The 23,501-nt window shown below is 39.2% G+C and overlaps 1 protein-coding gene across 3 annotated transcripts; it reads left to right on the top strand.

The window, feature by feature from the left end:
- Positions 1-632: 632 nt before the first annotated feature.
- Positions 633-22,112, top strand: ABHD4 (abhydrolase domain containing 4, N-acyl phospholipase B). 3 transcript variants are annotated; one of them, XM_088469956.1, is made up of 8 exons: positions 641-714; positions 4,632-4,838; positions 6,530-6,618; positions 10,357-10,729; positions 11,267-11,421; positions 17,915-18,026; positions 18,115-18,301; positions 19,604-22,112. In XM_088469956.1, exons 3-8 carry the CDS (start codon positions 6,579-6,581, stop codon positions 19,691-19,693), a joined length of 957 nt encoding a protein of 318 aa, XP_088326082.1. In that variant the 5' UTR covers positions 641-714; positions 4,632-4,838; positions 6,530-6,578; the 3' UTR covers positions 19,694-22,112. The 3 variants fall into 3 exon arrangements, with proteins under 3 accessions (XP_088326081.1, XP_088326082.1, XP_088326083.1); XM_088469957.1 differs by lacking the exon at positions 4,632-4,838 and adding an exon at positions 3,735-3,937 and having other exon boundaries at positions 687-714; XM_088469955.1 differs by lacking the exon at positions 4,632-4,838 and having other exon boundaries at positions 633-714.
- Positions 22,113-23,501: the final 1,389 nt, after the last annotated feature.

The raw sequence follows: 23,501 nt of genomic DNA on the forward strand, positions 1-23,501 counted from the left end.
GCGGCCAATATGTAATTCCGATTTTTGTGTGTGTGTTTGTTTTCTGCCAGAGGATGCATCTAAAAAATACAAAGTTCTATTTATTTACCTTTTTGTTTTTTTTATAGCCAGACTGTTACATAGCAAATATTCCTTAACAAAACTTTTCAGTTGTGACAAGCTCCAACAAAAATAGCTACAGTATCAGCTATATTTATTACCAACTATGCAACGCTTCTGTACTAGTGTAGTTTCTAGGTACACCCAAAACTCTCAACGTCACGAAAAAACTCCCAAGCATAATTACTTGCTATGATTACTACAGTGACACAGCACAATCTGCTACCTGGTAATGATGTAACGGGGAGCAATGACAGTATTGCCGTCCTCCTCGCTCACACAAACCTGTGTAACTTCTTTCATAGGTTCCTCCTATCTTCTCAGCTGACAGCTAGCCACTCCTGCTCCATTCATAATTATAATACATACTTCTGGCGTCTACCAGGTACAATAGCAGGCGTCTTCCATGTTCCCCGTCAATCAAACGTAATCTCCGCCCCTTTTTTATTCTCCACCTACCATCCCCGCCCCCAGCCATTCTGAACGTTGTATCCCCGCCCTCTTTCTGTTAATTTTTTCTCTTTGCCCCGTAATCGATCAGCTGCTGCTTCCCAGTTGTGTAATGCCCGGACTTCAGGACACAGATCCTGTGATGGCCGAGCAGCTGGAGGAAAGGTAAATGGCTCCTTTACTGTATGTGTTATATATTAGAGACAGGCAGGATTGTTAGGCCCTCCTCGTTACACAACAGATTGATCAAAACAAGCTGATGTAATGGAAATCTCAATGTTAGTACATTACACAGATATAAAGGTTAGCTATATGTATTTCTTTTTTTGTGTAAATCCGTTCATGTAGTTGTCTAAATGACATGTGTTTCCATACAGCTACAGGTGGTTCATTTAAAACACTATAAGGAACTAGGAATACATCGTGTTAAAGACCAACAAATTTGTTAATAGTACTAGGCCTGCCTTATATTTTATTTTAAGGAAATTATTCATAAATGAAAATACATTTGATATTTAGATAAACTTTTGATGCGGTTATTTAGTGTAAATATTACTATTACAGTTTTTTAGTGGTGCTGGCAAGTTATCTACAGGGTTGGCAACCAAAATCATTACTAGTAAATTTTATGTAAAATGTACAAACATCCCCCACCAGTGTTACATATAAAAATATTTAGGATCTATTTCTAAAAGGGATGGGTATTCTAAGCTCCGGCATCCCCTGTGTCGGGATACTGAACATATCCCCTCTAAAAAACAGCATTATTTGTATGTAAAATGTTGTTGCACTTCCTCTATCTCTATAATTTAATACATTCGCACCCACCAGAGAGGTCCTGGGGAAACCCACACATAACCTGCAAATGAGTTTCATCCCCTGGCATCTGCGCAATAGCTGACGAGAAGCACAGTGTTTCCTTGTTTGAGCATTGCGTTTGCTGGTAAGGCTACTCGTGTGCATAACTTCGTATAGATTTCGGACTGTGCATACTTAGCCTTGCAAGCAATCGGCCAATTTCAGACTGCGCAAGCCGTAAGGCTACTCGTGCACTGCGAGGGGTTTCCATATAGTATTTGGTAAACTCTTAAGATAGAAAGGGGCCTATTCATGATGTTAATTATCAGACCCCGATAATTAACATTCTAACTTGCCACGGAATCCGGAGCAATTCAGCATTGCTCCGGCGCGGTGACAATTGATCTGAAAAATCAGCTGTCCCGCGAGCGGCTTCACTGCTTCTTTGGAGCAGTGAATCTTTTCACTGGTCCTGTCGGAGCAGTGATGCTAGTGCGCATGCGTGCCCTACAGTTCATGCATGCGCACAAGAGCCCTGGCAGATGGAGCTGGACAGGGACGGAGGGATTCGAAAGATCCCTCTCTGCAACCTGGACCTCCTTCCCATAGGGAAGTAGTGGGTTGCAATACACAAGCAGAAGCACTCGCCATCTGAAGATGGCAAATGCTGCCGCACTCAAGCTTTTCAGAGCTTGATGAATTCTGTCCCCAAACTAAGCTATGGGGACAGCGGGCCAATCCGCCAGAGGAAGGTAGGCAGGAGATATCTGTGATATCTCATAAAACAGGGATGAGAAACCTCAGGCCCGGGGGCCATATAAGGCTCCCGGAATAGTTTGGTCTGGCCCTCTGAGCTTTTTTCTGCTAGCCTCATCTGGCCTGCAGGATGCCTAGAATTTCACCCTGCAGCCAGAATCTATGCAGCAGTGCCGCCTGGTGTGTCCTTAGGACGCTTAAGACTGTCACACCGCTGCCCTTACAGCTCCCCGGATCATCCTCAGTTTGCTTCGGGCATTGCTGTAATCACTTACGATTGTGGCCCGCCCCTGTGTGACATCACATGAAAGGGGGCGTGGTCTGCACCTGGCCCACGAATAATGTTATATATATCAACATGGGCCTTGGCAGAAAAAAAGGTTCCCCACCCCTTTCCTAAAAGATTAGAGAAGCAAAATGAAAAGGCAGAGAAGTCTGTGATTTTGCTTCACTTTTTAACGAGAGAGAGAGATGAAATATTATGTTCTCTCAAGCTGAAAAGCTGGACAAAAGCATTTTGTTCATTTTATAAATAGACTTCTAGATGTCTTCCTTATGAGTATGATGCTGTCCTTATGTAACTCTCTCTCAAGTGTGTCTTTGGCTATGTAGTACAGATCACACAGGAAGTTGGAGCAATAGGAAAAGTATACAAACCAATCCTGACTGACTGCAGTGTTCGTTTGACAAGTCATGGTGACTCAGCATGTGATGGCAGTATTGGCTTCAAGTCCGTCATACATAGCTGCACAATATGGCCATTATTTACTACAAATGATTAGAAATTAATGTACAGCAATACAACTTTATGCCAAGATTCTGACATACCTTAATGGTGGTCCTAAAATACAAACGTGGCTAAAGACAAGTTCTAAGATTCCTACTGTACTTGTAGTAATCCCTGATATATAATTAAATGTTTTGAAATCATATAAAATCTTAGATTGTTAAATTTGATCATGACCTTCAAACAATGAGTTTTTGTTATAGGAGAGTACTATATCCCAAATAGGGGCCGAATTCAATTAGGAGCGAAAAGTCGTGTTTGGCAAAAAGCATTTGCTGATGTAATCTTTTTGCGCATACCAGCGTATTGCCCTATTCAATTCCCGGACGTTTTCGCATGTGCGAAAACTCCATAGACAGAAACAGGCGAAAAGGTGTCACCACCTCAGAGGCAGGTGAAAAGATGTGTGAAATCCATATTTTGCCGTAAAAATTTGGAAAATTCGTTCAGAACCCTTTGGACAACCCCCCGAATGACTTAAAGTATTGGGCCAGGTATTTTGGAGTGCTGCATGAATGGGACAGGTGTTTTAGGTTTGCAGGTGGCTGCAGCAGGTGTTTTTTTAAACTGCACTTTATAGACACAAACATATACTAGTACCCATTTTAATGTACCCCCAAATAATTCCAACTATTAATTTAAAACAAAAAAATGGCTTTATATCTTTTTCCAACATTTATGCAAATATAACAACCATTTGGCTCAATTTAAGAACCCATAATACTATTATTAGAACTATTAATACACTTCTATATTGATTTCCATGGTCAGTTAGACTTTTTATGGGGTACAGACTGATTTCCCCAAAATATGCTGTACTTTTCACTAATTTTGCCATTCGCAGGTTTCGCACATATGTGTTTTCGCCTGTTTTGCAATTGAATAGGGTGAAAAGCGGGAGCGCGCATTGTGAAAGTACGCAGAAAGTTTTCTTCAAAACTGGCGAATGAGGCAAAAAGATTGCATCGGCGAACTCTTTTCGCCTACCGCGACTTTTCTCTCCTAATGAATTCGGCCCTAGGTTATATTTAGCTTTATCACATCAAGGTAAGGATAATTTGAGGATTTACTTTCTGTAAATCATAAAAATGTTTAAAGATATATTTAGAAGACAAATATTCTCTATAATGTTTGTGTTTTTCCAGAGTGGTTCTGCTCTCATTATTGCCTATATCTTTTTTTCATGTAACCTCAAGTTTTCACCTTAACCAACGGTGTAATCGGGTTTTTTAAGGTAATATTTAATACAGAGAGGACACAGAGAATCTCTAATTTCATTGAGCCAGACCTTTTTCATATACTTTGTGTAATGACAACTACATGGTGCCAGTTGTATTGTTATAGAGGGGATGTAGTCATGTGACCCGACAGCGGAATGCCGGCTAGGGATTTATGATTGGTGTCAAAATACCGACGCCTATCATAGTCTTGATGCCGGAACGCAGAGGACGGCATCCCGAACTAAGGTAAGTCTGGGGCGCCCTTAGCGTTAGCCGCGGGGGTGGGGGGACGATGACACCTTCTATGTTTTATCTTGGCACCTGATAACGCTTATAAGAACTCACCATCTTCTAAAGCTCTAAAAATCCAAACTACTTTTAGTGTCATACTATGATACCTACAACTGATTTAGCTCACCATCAGACATTTTATGGCAACCACAGTGGCACACAAATAGGTCGGCTTGTTAGCTTTTTGTTTTCTCTATTTTACATTTCTCTTTCCTCCTCATTCTTTTTAGGTGCGTTTGACTAGGGTCAGAACACCTATTGTATTCATTCCTCATCTGCATCTGTGTGCGTTGAAGTAGGCGGGTCTATAGCTACCTGTAGTCAATCAGAGCAATATCATCTTCAAAAGCAGTACAGATTATTTAAAAATGTAAATGTACTGATCCGGAGTCTTGGGAGCAGTGGGCAGTGATCTGTCAACTCGTGTGATTACATAAGTAAGGGCATTTTGCATGTGATTGGGGTATTGTCATGATGTGGACATGCAAAATAGTGAAAGGAACAGGTTCCCTAGGTGCTGGCAGATTGCATTGCATGTAATCCTTTCAGACCACATATATTAAGGCAAGCCTGCACATATTTATCCAAAAGTTAGGAACCAGTGATATTGTAATGAAATACTTGTAAACCATGAACAGTGGCATTGATTAAACGCTACATTGTGTCTCCACAAAAAAATGCCCATGAATGTTTGCCCCCACATAAATGTTACTTAATTGCTCATTAACTTCTACAGAAACACTACGGGGCATATTCAATTAGGTGTGGGTTTTGTCTGCAAATAATCACGTAGATCTCGCAACCAATTTTGACTTACCGCGGGTATGCACACTTCCGATACCTGCAGAACTCAATAATAAAAAATTGCTGAAAACCTGCAGGAAAATAAAAATGCTGTCACGGAAGACCCAGACACTTACTGATGTGTTCTGACTGCTCTGCTGTTACCGGCTGCCGCATGCTGCACACTCCTTGAGGGGGGGAGACAAAACTCACACACCACTGACAAGATCTCTCACACACTGGGGCTAACAGGATCACACACATGACGGGGATTCACACCGGGGGGGTCTTATGTGACAGGGGGCCCCATACATGACACAATACATGATGGCACCATGGAAGACCTTACTTAAGCCATACTTGCCAACTATCCCTCATTGTCAGGGAGACTCCCTGAAATAGTAGCAATCTCACTGTCTCCCTGAAGAGTCTAGCAATCTCCCTCATTTCATCCTTACCCCCATTATGAAGCTGTTATATTAAAAAACAGAGATATATACATTCAAATGGGATCATTAGTGTTATTTCCTTGCATTGGTTATTATAAGGCACAATGATCCCCATGAATTTCTGAAAAGTATTAGTGTGTTTTCATCAACAAACAGATCTTACTAACTGCTTTTGGGCTGGTTTACATTTGGATGTAAGTCAGGTTAGGACACGGCTCTCAGATATATCAGTACACGCACCACTGTAACACGCGCTCATAGGTGCTGCTTTCACAATCACCCTGAAATGCTTTTTCAAACGTAAGCAAGTATAACTTAAGCATGTTCAGGGAACCGAGGAGGAGGACATCACTGCAGAAGGTAATTTTGGACTACTTAAGCTAATTGGAAACTTCCAGTTGCATAATTAGTCATTAAGGATGGGGGGTGTTAGAGGTTCAGAAGCAAGTTTCTACAATTATCACTAAAAATATGATTGTAGAAAAATTTCTCTGAAGGTGCTACAAAAAAAAAATTGAACATCCCCCAAAAAACAAAAGTCTCTCCCTTCCCCCCCCCCCAATATAGTACTAAAAATCTCATACATGCGGGTGTGAGATTTTTGGTAAATTTGCACCTATCTGAATAGTCCTCTATGTATCTGCCAGTCTGCCCTTACAAAAGTGCATTATACCATCCTGTGATTACACCATCCCAAGTATGGCCACCAAAAATAGCACAATATACCAAAATAATTGCAAAAAAAAATGTTTTCGTTAGCTATGTATATATCTGGTGGCACTCACGGGAAGTGAAGTGATATGAACCTTGTGTCAAAGGCAGCTCTATATTAAATAAAGTTTATTATCCTGCTTATATCTTGCACCCAACTTATTTTGCCTTTCTTTCCGGCACAGATCTCAAAGTTGGTTAACTGGCTGGATCCCATCTTGGTGTCCAACATCCATGTCCAAATTAAAGGCTGTGGAGTCAAGGATCCTTCAATGTAAGTAAATAATGTTAATCAAACTCAATATGTTTCAACTTTGTATATGCTGATTTTGCACCATTTAAAAGATAATTCCACTTTGGAGGACTTATTTTGTAGCTATAAATTTTGCAGAGTAGATGCAAAATGTATATTTTGCCCATATAACCAGTGTGATATTCCTGTAAAGTGCCTTTAATGAGTACCTTGTTGATCTCTCCTCTTTTTGTGGGGCCAGGTGTTTGCAGTCCTTTTTATTATTGTCCCCCGTCTTTTGTGTCACCTTTCTGATTCCAGCAATGTGAACTATTTAGGTCTATTTTTGCACACTTAGGGCTGTTTATTAAAGGACACAAACCACAAATTGAGGGGAGTGCAGAAGATATCATTTCTATATTATAACGACTATATACTGTATTTTTTATATCTAAAAGCTATTTTTTAAGGAAAACAAAATAATGGAACATTACTAAAACAGATTTTTAAGAAAAAAAAAATCCCCCAAACATGCTCAATACAGCAGAATGGGGTTCACCATTGTGACAAGTAATGGAGCATACACACTGTCAGATGAACGTTTGAACGATTTTGCAAACTATTTGAACTACGAACGATTTTTGTCTGCATTAAAATGACTGAAATCGTCCAGAACTTACTGCAAACACATCAGATGTCAGATATCGTTATCTGACAATTGGGAACTCTCATCGTTCAGACATGTCAGATATGGCAGATTTTCCTTCAGATATGAACAATTGAACGATTTTTGAAATCGTTATCGTTCAGATCTGAAGAAAAATCTGACCGTGTGTATGAACCATAACCCTCTGGATATTTTTCACAATTCAGCTGCAAGATAAAATGATGGTACATCAATAATAATGACACTACCATGACAACTGGCAATTTAATTAATAGGCGCCTTTATTTAAAGAATCACTAACATCAAAATTGTGTATAAATTATGCTTACACATAAACTTAAGGACCGTGTAGTGGCTTCTTGATTTGATTTCCTTGACGTTGTTCGGACATATCGCTGGTAGACACTGACCAACAGACACAAGATATATTGGCCGCTTAATTGATCGCCCAATATATCGACGTGGGACTCCGGAGAGGTAAGTAATATTATGGATGCAGGGTGTCCGGTGCGGGACCCCCCTGGGTTCCCCACACACACTGCACCCATTATAGATACCCCCTGGCCCCTTTATAAGATACAGTTTTGTTGCTGGTTACCACAGTAAACAACCGGAAGCTATACAAGCTTTGCTACCATTGATCATACCTTTCGAGAGATCGATCTCTCTCTCTCTTCCCCTCCCTCCCTCGTAATTTTACCTACGTTTAGGGCTCCCGGGGGGGACTTAGGGTTAGGCACCCCCCGGGAGGTTAGGGTCAGGCTAGGGGAAGGGAGGGTTAGGGTTAGGCACCCCCCCTGGGGACTTAGGGTTAGGCACCCCTAAGGGAGGGTTAGGGGGTAGAATAGGTTAGATTATACTTACCTTCCGACGTTCGGGATTTCCACCTGTGTCGGGCTGCCGCTGCCGGGATTTGAATTGCCGGCCATGCTGCTGTCGTTAAATCCTACTGATTCCCTTACTAGAACACTCGGAGAACATACAAAGGAGAGTAAGACATTGCTGACTGAGATGCTGTATACCTCAAACTACACTGTGCTCAAATCTGACTGCTATAACCCCTGAACATTGCTATTGGTCACTTGTTACAGCCCTGTTTTGCATGCATGCACAATACTTATTGAAGATTGAAACTGGGTAAAGCACAAACTAGTTTCTAAATCCCGAAAGTTTGTATTTACTGAGATATGTGACTCCTATGTTGTTACTTACATAACTGTAGGAGAGGTGGAAGTAAACAGAGCAGTAGCTTGGTGCTCTACATGGGATGAGCATATGTCTTGCCCAAGTACAGTAACATGGAAGACCTTGGTCCAATCTGGTGACCATTTTGGTCTGCTTACACTGCGTTATGGTAGTATGGGAATAAGATGAACAGACTGATAACATTTTTCACCATGCCCAATAAAACTTTCTAATAAAGATTCTATACATTGTTATATTTATGGACCAGTGCAACCCTCACCCATGGTGCAGTATTGTGCCAGTTGCCCAATATTATTGTGTGTGGTCAACTTGACTCCTGAAAGTGTTGTGAAGACTTTACTGTTGCTTACACAATTCAGTTAAAGGGTAAAAACAAAAGACGAGAAAACTATTTCTTTTCTCTTAAATGTCTAGTTCTCAAATGGTGGTTGGCATTTACTTCAGTAATCATTTTGGTTGACCTGACTTGGAAACCACACATAGGATAGAGACTGGCTAGAGAAAGTGGATGAGGTTTAAATAAAGTTGAAATATAAATAATAGGGAAACCATAAATTACATCATTTTGGTGCATAGGAGTCAGCACTCCCAATATTCATGCTGCCTGAGCCAGCTCCTACATGTAGAGTGTGTATGTATGTATGTGTGTATATATATATATATGTGTGTGTGTGTTCACTCTAGCTCCGGCGGCAGGCAGGGCAACCTTGTGTGCGCGCGCCCGAAAAGGGGGCGTGTCTATAAGACGCGTCCCCTTTTCGTCATACCTGGGGGCGTGCCTGGCGCTTACGGACATGCCGGGCAGCCCCCAAGCGCTGCAGAAAGGGAGAATAGATGCCAGGCGCATGCGCCCGGCGTCTATTCTCCGGCGGTGACCAGGGACACGGCATGTTTCTCCACCCGCGGGACACTGCGTCCCGCGGGTGAGAACGGCACCCGCAGCCTGTGAGGGCAGGGTGCTTTTGCTAAAACAGCCTAGCGGGAACGCTATATATATATATATACACACATTATTTATATATATATATATACACACATTATTTATATATATATATATACACATTATTTATATATATATACACATTATTATATATATATATATATATATATATATATATAAAATGTGTGTATGTATGTGTGTATATATATATATAAATATATATGTGTATGTATATATATATATATGTATATATATGTATATATATATATATATATGTATATGTATATATATGTATGTATGTATATATGTATATATGTATGTATAATTATATATATATGTATGTATATATATATATGTATGTGTATGTGTGTATATATATAGATATATATGTATATATATATAGATATATATGTGTGTGTATATATATATATATATATATATATATATATAGATATATATGTGTATATATATATATATATAGATATATATGTGTGTATATATATATATATATATATATATATATATAGATATATATGTGTATATATATATAGATATATATGTGTGTATATATATGTATATGTGTATATATATATATATATATATATATATATATATACCTAATATTATTTTTTGTTTGTTTGTTTTGCTATGTACTAAACTTGGTGGTAACAGATGGGAGACATTTATGGGGTCTGTTTACTAACCCGTAGACAATTATAAGGTACCAAACAGCTTTTGTCATTTTTCAAACACAGCCTGTAAACTGGCAGTTAGGAGCTGCTTGGTTGGTACTCCATCTCTGTGCACTTTTTCTCTCTCCAAGGCTTAGTGCATAGATCCCTATGTTTTTTCATCCACAGTATTAGTATCATTATATATTTACATTATTTCATTATTTAAAACATCCCCTACAAATTAGTATCTGTGTAATAATGCTCCAGTGACATTATTCTCCTCATCTCCTCAGGTATCCAGAACAGATTTTCTGCTCGTTATGTTTCTCTCCCCGATCAAAGCAAGATCTGGACATTGACAGTGAGCCCTGAGCTCCAGGAAAAGACGCCTTTAGTGATGGTCCATGGTTTTGGAGGGGGAGTGGGACTATGGATTCAAAACATAGACCCTCTTAGCTCACGCCGAGCTCTCCATGCTTTTGATTTGTTGGGATTTGGACGTAGTTCCCGGCCAACCTTCCCTAGTGATCCAGAGGGAGCGGAGGAGCAATTTGTTTCTTCCATCGAGCAGTGGAGAGAAGAAATGGGGATCAAGGACATGATTCTTCTGGGGCACAGTTTAGGTGGATTCCTAGCTGCATCCTATTCAATCAAATACCCCCAGAGGTGAGACTGACAGTTTGTTGTTGACATAAACTAAGATTTTCTAGTTACTAGTCCATGATGTGGAAAGTAGAACATCAATCTTACTAGATAAGGGGAACTCAATTTGACAAATTTTACATGGATCTTTTAGAGTTGAGTCTATAAATTAGCCTGATTCATGCATATTTCATAGTATAAAAATGCACATGATATAATTTTGAGATTACGGCTTGTGATTGATGATTCTGCTCACAAATCCCATTTAAATTTGGTTACCTATATTGATTAGCCGTCAGACACCTGAGGAGGGGCAATTGCAGTAAAATGTGTTACTGTGGGGGTAGTGCTGCTTAAAGTATGCATACAATCACAAACATGTAGGACTAGGTTATATTTTATGTTAAGTAGACCTTTAGCTGTACTTTCTCTTTACAATAACATTATAAAACCGATTGCTAGATAGCTGGTTCCTGATATTTTGTGGCTTCAGTTGTTCCTTGCCGGATAGGCTTATTCCAATGCCTGTTGTCCTAATCTGTTTTATTAATCCAATTTCAGAGTGAAACACCTTATTCTTGTTGATCCTTGGGGCTTCCCTCTCCTACCTACAGACCCCAGTGAGGTGCGTTCTCCCCCTGCATGGGTGAAAGCTGTGGCTGTAGTGCTCGGGCGATCCAATCCTTTAGCGGTTGTGAGAGCAGCAGGACCTTGGGGTAAGTTTACTTTGTATTATTTATCATATTAAAGGGGTTGGTGCTGGTTAAAAATGTGGAAGCAAATTGGAACAGATATCTTTATTTGAAATCATTAACTAGCGGAGAGAATTCAAAAGTAGGATAAAACATGTTTTCCTGAATGTTTCTGCTAGTTACTGTAATATAATTTGTTCAGCCACTACTATTTCCCTTATTATTCTATTGGCTAGTTCTCCTTAGTACACCTAGTATGTATACTTTACTGTTGCTATGATGTAGTCACGGGCCCTAAGAACATAAGTACCTGTTTACTTTTAGTTCAATTGTCGTAACGTCACCTGACATGAGGTGTGTGTGTGTGTGTGTGTGTGTATATATGTATTATTATTATTATTATCGTTTATTTATATGGCGCCACAAGTGTTCCGCAGCGCCTTACAAAGTACATAAACAAATAATTTCACAACTGACTTACAGTAAAAAATAGGACAAGGACATGGATAATATACATTGATACATAAGTGACCATAACACCTAGATATGCAACAGAGCATAAGCAACCAAGTGTTAGGTGCCCTGGTGGGGGGTAAGAAGTAGGTGAAAGTAAAGTAAGGAGAAGCACAAGAGGGTAGAGCTTACATTCTAAAGGGGAGGGGCAGACAAACAGGTGTGACACAGATGGGGTAAACGGAGGAAGGAGCATGTTGCAGCAAGTTAGGATGGGAGCTAGAAGGCTTTGATGAAGTAGTGGGTCTTGAGAGCCCGTTTGAAGGATTGTAAGGAGGAGGAGAGTCTGATAGGGAGAGGGAGAGAGTTCCAAAGGTCGGGAGCAGCACGGGCAAAATCTTGGAGGCGGGAGTGGGAGGAAATAATCAGTTGGCATGAGAGGTGGCGTGCATTGGTTGAGCGAAGGGGGCGGCCAGGAGAGTGGAGGGAGATGAGGTCAGAGATGTAAATGTGAGAGGAATGGGCGAGGGCTTTGTAAGCAAGTGTGAGAACCTTGAATTGGGTTCTAAAAGGGAAGGGGAGCCAGTGGAGGGCTTGTAGGAGAGGGGAGGCAGATGTAGAGCGTTTGGAGAGGAAGATGAGTCGAGCAGCAGCATTGAGGACAGACTGGAGATGAGAGACATGGGAGTTGGGGAGGCCAGATAGGAGAAGGTTACAGTAGTCCAATCTGGATATGACCAATGAGTGTATGAGGGTTTTGGTGGCATCCTGGGTGAGAAAGGGTCTAATCTTGGAAATATTTTGGAGATGGAAGCAACAGGACTGTGAGGGGCTCTGGATATGTGGTTTGTAGGAGAGGGAGGGGTCCAGGATAACTCCAAGACAGCGCACTTTGGGGCTAGAAGAGATAGTTGTGCCATCAATTGTTAAAGAAATAGTGGGAAGTGAGGTTATGTTGGAGGGTGGAAAAATGATCAGCTCAGTCTTAGACATATTAAGTTTAAGAAATCGCTGGGACATCCAGGGAGAAATAGCAGAAAGACAGTTGGAGATACGAGTGAGGAGAGAGGGGGAGAGGTCAGGGGAGGAAAGGTAAATCTGAGTATCATCAGCATAGAGATGATAATGGAGGTCAAAAGAGCTGATGAGTTCACCTAGAGAGGACGTATACAGGGAGAATAGTAGAGGTCCAAGAACGTATGTATGTATGTGTATATTTATGTGGTGTGTATGTACACCCATCAGCCATAACATTAAAACCACTGACCGGTTAATTGAATAACATTGATTATCTCGTTACAATGGCACCTGTCAAAGGGTAAAATATATTAGGCAGCAAATCACCAGTCAGCTCTTGAAGTTGATGTGTTGGAAGCAGGAAAAATGGGCAAGTGTAAAGATCTGGGCGACTTTGACAAAGACCAAATTGTGATGGCTAGATGTCTGGTTCAGAGCATCTCCAAAACGCCAGGTCTTTTGGGGATGTTCCCGGTATGCAGTAGTTTGTCCTTCCTTGGACCACTTCTAGTAGGTACTATCGATGAACTGGAGTCTGGTCTGATCCCACAGAAAAGCTACTGTAGCACAAATTGCTGAAAACCACAAGAGAGTCGCTGTCACTGTTTAAGGTATAATTATCTTTAGAGCTTTGCTCATGGCGCTGTCTCCAATTCGATCTAGATTGTGCTCTATTATTACGCCTAGCTGGTTCAGTACCCTTCAGCCATCTGTACACGCGTTGTTCATCATAATTTTGTACGACGTGTAATTTTGATTTTTTAAATTTTTGTAGTTCTTTCTTATAGGTCTCAAATTGTTGGTTCAGTTTCAGCCACCACGTTGTTGTTAGGATCCTGCAAAGTTGGTTCCTCTGTTTTTCGATAATTCTCAAATTTTTATTTTTTCCTTATTAATTGCAATTCGCATTCTGCCTCCTCCACCATCAATAACATCAAATCCATGCTACATTTGTTTAAAATGGCTACCCACCGGCGGCAGAATTACATAGTTTTACGGCCTATAGTGGGAGTGTTGTGTACTCTTAATCCCCTGGGGATGAGTTTTTGTCGATAGTAGTCTGATAAAGTCGACCAGTGTAATAAATAGGCCACCTCTCGCTTTCTCATTCTGAGAAGTTGATGATAAACCTCATCTGGGGAACTACAGTGCCTTGCAATAGTATTCACCCCCTTTGCATTTTTCATGTTTTGTTTCCTCACAACCTGGAATTAAAATGGATTGTTTGAAGGTATGCATCATTTCATTCACAGAACATGCCTACAACTGTGAAGTTGTGTTTTTTTTTTTTTATATTGTGAATCAAACAACATTTAGGACAACATAACAGAAAACTTCAGCGTGCATATCTATTCACCCCCCCTAAAGTCAGTACTTTGTCGAGCCACCTTTTGCAGCAATTACAGCTGCAAGTCGCTTTGGATAAGTCTCTATGAGCTTGACACATCTTGCCCCTGGGATTTTTGCCCATTCCTTAACGCAAAACTGCTCCAGCTCCTTCATGTTGGATGGCTTCTGCTTGTGAACAGCAATCTTCAATTCTGACCACAGATTCTCAATTGGATTGAGATCTGGGCTTTGACTAGGCCATTCCAAAACATTTAAATGTTTCCCCTTAAACCACTCGAGTGTTGCTTTAGCAGTATGCTTCCGGTCATTGTCATGCTGGAAGGTGAACCTCCGTCCCAGTCTCAAATCACAGGCAGTCTGAAACAGGTTTTGCTCAAGAATATCCCTGTATTTAGCACCATCCATCTTTCGCTCGACTCGAATCAGTTTCCCAGTCCCTGCTGCTGAAAAACATCCCCACAGCATGATGCTGCCACCACCATATTTCACTGTGGGGATGGTGTTCTTGGGGTGATGGAATGTGTTGGGTTTGCACCAGACATAGCGTTTTCCTTAGTGGCCGAAAAGTTCAATTTAAGTCTCATCTGACCAGAGCACCTTACTCCATACATTTGGCGAGTCGCCCACATGCCTTTTGGCAAACTCAAATTGTATCTTCTTATTTTTAACACTAAGTAATGGCTTTTTTCTGGCCACTCTTCAATAAAGCCCAGCTCTATGGAGTGTACGGCGTATTGTGGTCACATGCACAGATACACCAGTCTCTGCTGTGGAACTCTGCAGCTACTTCAGGGTTACCTTTTGGTCTCTGTGCTGCCTCTCTGATTAATACCCTCCTTGCCTGGTCTGTGAGTTTTGGTGGGCGGCCCTCTCTTGGCAGGTTTGTTGCGGTACCATGTTCTTTCCATTTGATGATGATGGATTTGATGGTGCTCCGGGGGATCATCAAAGATTTGGATATATTTTTATAACCCAACCCAGAATTGTACTTCTCAACAACTTTGTCCCTGACTTGTTTGGAGAGCTCCTTGGTCTTCATGGTATGATGCCTCTTGCTTAGTGGTGTTGCAGCCTCTGGGGCCTTTCAGAAAAGGTGTGTTTATACTGACAGATCATGTGACACATGTGATTTCACACAGGTGGACTTCATTTCACTAATTATGTGACTTCTGAAGGTAATTGGTTGCACCAGAACTTTTGAGGGGCTTCATAGTGAAGGGCGTGATTACATATGCACATGCCAATTTTCAGAATTTTATTTATAAAGATTCTTTTTTATATATATTTTTCTCATTTCACTTCACCAAATTAGACTATTTTGTGCAGATCCATCACATAAAATTCAGATAAAAAAATAAATAAATAAATTACAGGTTGTACAAAAAAGGTAAAAAGCCAAGGGGGGTGAATACTTTTGCAAGGCACTGTAACTGACAGTTCTTTTAGTTATGTTCTCATTGAACAGAATCTGTGCAGCCTGAGCTGGTGTAAAGCTCAGTGTATCCCCCACAGGCAAATTTAGACTTGGAAAACTTATAACATCATTGGTAGTAGAAACATTCTCTGTAATAGATATCATATTGATAACAAACTGATTTAGTGTTCTTAGGTAAACAGTGGGTGCCTTGATACTTAGCAGGTTTACACACACTTGCCCCAATGTACATAGCAACAATCCGGCACTCCCAAGTTTGTAAGAATATCGACCTGTGTGCCTTTGCTATGTTATGCACAGATTTGCCTCACTGCCGGATTGTTGCGATATATATATATATATCTATATATCTATAACTCTATGTCGGAAACACTACTATAGACTGATTTTCTTTAATCTCTGTAAACTTCTTATATTTTTTTTTTCCAAATGTATTGTGTGAGGTAACTGAACTGTTATGGAGTTATCTCTGGTGATATAAAGGGATTCACAGACTTGGGATAGAAGTGATACATTCAATGGCTTAATGCAGTGATTCCAAAACTGGGTGCCATGGGTTGGTGGATCCAGGAGCAAATCAATTATTTATGGTCCATGTAATAGAACACACCAGAGCTGGTGGCTGCCAGTCATGAAACATGTCGGCAAACGGAAGTGCAGTCCTGTCCACTGCCACATAACTGAACCTAAGGATGATTCATAAGCACAATTTAGTATGATTGCTGATTTTCCCAGTAAGAAACGTTTGTCCAAGGGGTGCCATGATAAAAATGCTGATTCTCTAGGGTGCCATTATTCATGAAAGTTTGGAAAGTCAGGAACCACTGGTTTAAGGTAAAAATCGAAATTATAGTGGGTATAGTAAACAGTTTATCTCTAAATTGTGTAGTAACTACTATTCAGTTTTACTAGTGGAATAACCATAGCCTTTACAAAAGATCTGTTACATACACAAGTCTAAGGCCAAATGTGACTAATTAGAGTTAAAAGGCCATAAATGTGTTGGCATGAATGCAATTTAAGAATAAAGGTGCCCACACACATAGCGATCAGCACACGATCAGCCGATGTGTACGATTTGTGTACGATTTCCCTTGAAACTCTCCCTGGCAGCGCTGCACACGATCTCCGCACAATTTGGTGTCCAATCTTCATACGATCTCTCCTGCATCCAGACTTTCACAGTGCATCGCCTCCTAGATTGTCAGATCTGCCCTACTGCACGGCAGATCTGACGATGCGATGTGCGACCAGCGGGGACGCGCATCGCATCGTGATCGTGAGTGGGGGACTCACGATTTGGCCATATTTTATACGATCTGTTGCTCCAATGTGTCAGAATCTGCCAGATCGGGTAAAATATCGCTATGTGTGTGGGCACCTTAACTTAGTCAGTGTTTTATTTTTAAATTCCACATAGATGATATTTTCTTACTGTTTTGATATTATAAAACAGTATATGCTTCACTTTTCTGCTTTATGTGGTCTATTTATGTCTTTACTCCTTTAAAATGTCTCCCCACAGAATCTATAATATATATATATATATATATATATATATAAAAACAAGTAAACAGGTCGCACACACTTTATATAAAACTTGAGTGTGGGTGCCCGGTAATAATAGATATAGCAGCAAGAACCAGCACACCACCAAATCCGGTAGTTTTAAACAAGCATCTTTAATGTAGCATCTGTAAAAAGTTATATAAAAGAAGCCATCATAGAGCCAACTTCAGTAAATAGTAGTAAAGTACTCATCCATCACTGTAGGATATTTTGTAAAGTACTCATCCATCACTGTAGGTAAGAACCGGCCATCCCAACGGGCCGTTTCGGCACATCTAGTCTTTGTCAAGGGTCAGCCTCAATTAAGCTCAATTGAGGCTGACCCTTGACAAAGGCTAGATGTACCGAAACGGCCCGTTGGGATGGCCGGTTCTTACCTACAGTGATGGATGAGTACTTTACAAAATATCCTACAGTGATGGATGAGTACTTTACTACTATTTACTGAAGTTGGCTCTATGATGGCTTCTTTTATATAACTTCTTACAGATGCTACATTAAAGATGCTTGTTTAAAACTACCGGATTTGGTGGTGTGCATCTGGAGTATTGCTGATAGATAGATAGATAGATAGATAGATAGATAGATAGATAGATAGATAGATAGATAGATAGATAGATAATGGGATTTTCTCTCCTAGCCAGTAGTTTTTCATTTGTTGTTCCGTTTCTAAGATTGATCTGTAAATTCCAGGTCCAAGATTGGTGCAGAGATTTCGCCCAGATCTGAAGCTGAAATTTGAGGAGTTCTTTGAAGATGACACCATTATGGAATATATTTATCACTGCAATGCCCAGACGCCGAGGTAACCAGAACTTCAGAAAAGGTTAGATTTAATTTATGCTTTTCATTGGTTATTCACTAATCAAGTTTATTCTTCATATTACTGATAGTGGTGAAAGCGCCTTTAAAACAATGATGGAGAAGTTTGGTTGGGCTAAGCGCCCAATGATGTCCCGATTTCACTTGATTCCTAAAGACCTTCCCATCACATTCATCTATGGAGCAGAGACCTGGATTGACCGCAGTACAGGGGAAAAGGCTAAACAGCAGCGATCTGATTCTTATGTACATACACTGGTAAGAGATAGTGATCGACATGGGCTAATTGATATGCTTCAAGTACTAGTGTTGGATGCTGTTTATCTATATAGTTGTTGCATTCTATTTAGAATCAATTCCAAATTGTCAAGGCTGACTCTTTTGACAATGATTGGACGCTGGAGGTGCTCAGCACTTGTCTGTATATTTCAATTACATTTTCACTTAGTCAACCAATTCATTGGGAAATAACACTTTATATTCATGGGGTATATTCAACTTTATACTGAACAATACATATGGATTCTGCGCTTCTACATAGATATGGATTGCAATATGGCAGAGAATGAAAAGGTCAAAAACTCGATCTTAAACAATGTACATTTAATAACAAATGGAATTAAACTAAAAAAATAAATATATAAAATTTTTTTCAATATTTCAATAAAATACACACATAAAATTACAATGAATATAAACATGCAATATCCATACTTCTAAATAAGGACTTGCTGCAAATGTCACAACTTGATAGCTTTGTGTGAATAATATTGGCTGAGGCTGATTGAATTTGTCTTTGTGTGAAAGTAGATAGTCAGTCAGCTTTTGGCACCTTGGTTTAGGGAAAAAATTGTCACTTGCAGCTGCAAATCCTCCTGCTAAGGAGATATCTATCCTGTTTCCAAGGTAGTATCAGAACTGTCACTGTGTGTGCTGAGTCAGCGCTGTTATTGTCTTACCTGGACCTGTATGAGATCACAGGTCCCAGCGCTCCTGCTGCACGCTACGGCTGCTGCGTGTACACAGTCCTACGGTCTAGCAATCGAGGTAGCCGATCACTTGTGGCTGGCTATAGGTAAGTAAATGAGATCTGGATCAAGTAGCCCATATATAAGTCAGTTAGACAGCAAGTGGTGCAGGAGTCTCTTTAGCAGCTGACACAATGGAAATCCAAAACAGCGTGCAAATGCTTAATTCAGTATATATGGGGTATATTCTCTGACATGTTTAGCCACCATGTTGGTATATTCAATTTTAGGCGATTTGCCGCTGCGATATTCAACCTCACACATCAACGAGTTTTACGATATCCAAACATTACTGTTTCTTGTGTACCAAGGGTTGCAAGGTAAAATTAGCGGTGCTACTGGTCAGTTTCAGAAGCCACTTTGTGGCTATCACAGAGAGTTGAATCCGCCCCATGAAATGTATTTCAGCACATTTAACATATGAATATTGCAGAGTGATATAAATTCACAATAGATCTTTGAGACAAAATGGTGGTAATATCCTCATAAATAATGCATTAATTCATTAACACTAATCATTTCTTCTCCACAGGCAATCAAAGGTGCTTCTCACCATGTGTACGCAGACCAGCCACGCATCTTCAATGCCATGGTGGAAGAGATTTGTGATGCAGTGGACTGAGATTTCCTTGCAACACCCGGAAAAGAAGATCAGGTCCTTGAGTCTGAAAGATGCTATGGACAAATGCATCCTAAGCTGAAGACGTACTATAAAATGCCAGTCTGGCTTAATTCTGAGCTTTATACTTCTGACAGGATAAATTACAGCACATACTGAATACAGTAGGTCTCTTACAGTGCCACAAATTGTTGTGGTGACATTGACTAACTACACTCGTGATGTCTCTACTGTGTCTCTCAACCACTGATACGAATAACTCTCTCTTCTAAGGATCCTAAGCAATGATTGTTTAAACTTTATGGTGCCAATTTACAATATTTTAGGTGCCCTCTTGCAAACTGAGGAGCATCTTGAAATCTTTCCTTTTTCTAAAATACGACAAATGGTTATTTACAATGGTTTGCTTTGTGACCATAGTAGGATGACCGTCCCAATGTTCATGATGAGAAGCACAAAATGAATTTGCTCCTAGAGGGTTCAGGGCATGTATAGGAGACTGTGTCTCCCCAAAACCTGTGTCTCCCCAAAACCTGTGGGTCTCTCCTTTAAATGTTAGAACTACCTCTTTCAGGTGCTAAGCATGTGTATCAATGTTGATCTGTTTCTTGTTTGTAACTGTAGAAGTCAATGTTAGTGATGCATATTGTGCCATTCTTTCTAATAATTGTTATGTTCAGTTTTGATACATGTTTATTAATGTATCATTTTAATAGGGTAACATTGCGCATAGTCACTGAATTCTCAGCAGCTGTAATAGTCATACAAGGTGCTGCTTTGCCTTTATGTGCTTTCCTTTACTTTTATACACTGGATGGGTTCTTTATAGGGTAGCAAAAGTGGGAAGGAAGGGAAATGTTATGGCTACATGATAGAGAAGAGCAATGATAATCCTAAATAAGACTAATTAAGAAAACATGGTAGTGGGATGAGGATCTTTAATATTTCATGCCAGTTACCATGCAGAATACTGTATATGCAGATAGATATGTTTGTATGCATACGCGTGTGTGTGTGTGTATGTATATGTATATATATATATATATATATATATATATATATATATATACATATATATATATATATATATATATATATTATACACACACCGGGACTGCCCTAGCATGCCATTACTTGGGTTAAGTAGTGTAATAAGTTATCTTTTACAGTAACTTCCATTTTTGCCAATGAGTGGCAATTATGTCAAAGTAGATTACACTTGATTTTTTTCTCATTAGATAGAGGACATTATTATAAACAGTTAGATCAAGCCCAGTAATCATACCTCTGCCCTCTACAATACAAGTATATTCTATTGCACACAGGCATGTAACCCAGCAATGTCTTACTATCTCAGGGCGTGATATTGTCACAGAGTGCCTTGAATGTGAGAAACTCTTTAAAGCAAAGTTTTTATACCACTTTATCTGTACATGACTGGTTACTGCTGCTGACACTTGCCATACTGTATGCTCCTGCTTTGTGTTTTATTACAGTGTTCTGAATTTTGCAACTTTTAAATGTTGCAAAGTGAGAGCAGTAGCTTCCTATGTTTACAAGATTGCTAATGCTACGTAGCTGTATTTTACTGTTCCCTAGATCAGAACAGCTAAACAGTATGCCGTGGATTTTGATTAATGAGCTATAAACAATTCACTTGTGCAGTAGTTAAAGTGAACATCCACCTTCTTTAGGTTATTACATTAATTCAGTTGTTTGTCTGATGTTATTTGTGCATCTTAGGAGAGAAGGGTTTTATCTTTAGTGTCCAGAATAAAACACTTTATATCTCTTTCTGAGTTTATGCAGGTATAAAAATACTAGCCACACCATCTGCCATCCATATTTAATAAATAATTACCAGGGAAACTTGTGCATTTAATACCTTCATGTTGTCCTCTCATCGGTTAACTGTGCATATAGTATTACAAATGTAATTGTCTTCAAAAGGACACAGTCCCAGTACTTCAGTTATCAGTTCTATAGTTTGTTTGGGTCTTTTTTTCTCCTTTCTCAATAATTATGTTTTTATGGTTAAATTAAGAATTATTAGTGAGTGAAATAAGAGCCAATGGAACATTGTGGATATTCCAAAAATGTTACTGATATGCAATGGAAATTCATTGCAGCACACAGGACTATATTTAGTTCCAAAAACAAAAGCACTTGCCAAGAACCATTTACTGAGTTATATTTATGTTTCAATTACAACATTAAATTATTTATATTTCTTTAGATTTTAATTTGTTGACAAAATGCACAAGGCCAGTATATAAAGTGATCAATATTCACTACACAGTGTATATTTGTTACTGGTATTGCACAAATTGTAATATTTGTATTATGATTAACTAAATATGGTGAAATGTTTTTTTTTTCCCATTTCTTTAAAGCTAATCTGAAGATGTCATGCTGCGTTGTATAGTTTCATTAACTTTATACTCATTTCTATTTAAAATAAAGTCTTTTAAAGATCTTTGTCAAGTGGATTTTATATAGAAATACTCCTAATAAAAACCATTAACTTTGTACAGAAAGTAAGGAAAATTTTACAGCAAGACTTTCAGTTTTAAGGCAAAAAAGTGAAACTAATTATATTAGCAATAAATACTGTCATACACTACAAAAATCCAATGGAGCAGTGAGTATGATCTCACTGAAAATAGGCAATAATTTCCTGTATATACAAAAGTTTCATAGAAGACTACATTTAAAATTTAAGGTCAAATGCTCTGAGATTCTGCTCTGAGACTCACTGGAGATCACACCTCACTAGTGGAAGATAAGCAGTAAATGCTGAAGGATAGTGAAGATAAATTTGCATCTACTATCAGCTTTACCCCTGAAGAAGTCTTGTTTAGAAGACCAACACGTCGGGTAATGTTGCGGCTATACCCACCATGTAGTGTTGACCAGTGAGCTCACACCCATTCAGTGTGAGACAGGCTAATTACATCTCATCACTAGTGGGACATTACTTTATCTAATGCTCTCTAATCTAAGCATGTTCTTAAATTCCATACCAATTATTTAAGAATAAAACATTTTAAAATAGTACCTAACATGTGGCCAATGGCCTTTTTGATTTGGGTGCTTTCTTAGTATGAGGGTCTGATACCAGGATCCACAAAGAGCTATACATCAATTGATACATCATCTAAAACAGTTTCAAGAAGGAGTGTTCCCATCCTTTCTGGTTGATTAAAGAAGAACCATTTATGCTGTTAAACTAATATTCTCTTAAAAGGTCTTCACATAAGTGTGACAGAGTGCATAGCACAAGTTTTTTTTTTACTAAAGAAAATATATCAGTAGGAGTCCTTTTTAATGATATTTTTGATGCACCATTTACATTTGTTTGTGGTGTGTGTATAATTTAGGTCCTGTGCTAACGGAGAATCAGTAAGGAGGAGCAGCCTATCTTATTTGATTAATATTAATAAAAGGATAATATTGTTACTATTTTGTTTGATTTAATTTTTAGCACAGGAAAAGGAATAGTTTGGTTAGATTGATAACTATGTGTTTAAGTGTATATAAATAGAAAAATGTATTTCAAATTGTAGTTCCTATTCACTCCAAGCACAAAAAATGCCTGAGGATCTGCTATCTTGAAATTTTGGATCAGAAAATAGCTTTAAAAAAACTTGAAAAGAAAGTTTTTAGCTTAGTTTGAACCAGATTCAATGCCTTACAGGTGGTAATTATTATAGAATTTCCTACTAAATCATCTCATAGGTAATTGGGATTAGTCTGTAAAAGTGCTACCAGGTGCAAATCTGGACTAAAAGCCTGTTCTAAAGAATAAGAA

This window comes from Taudactylus pleione, unplaced genomic scaffold (genome assembly GCF_031769625.1).
Source record: "Taudactylus pleione unplaced genomic scaffold, aTauple2 ptg000095l, whole genome shotgun sequence".
NCBI classification, from domain to species: domain Eukaryota; kingdom Metazoa; phylum Chordata; class Amphibia; order Anura; family Myobatrachidae; genus Taudactylus; species Taudactylus pleione.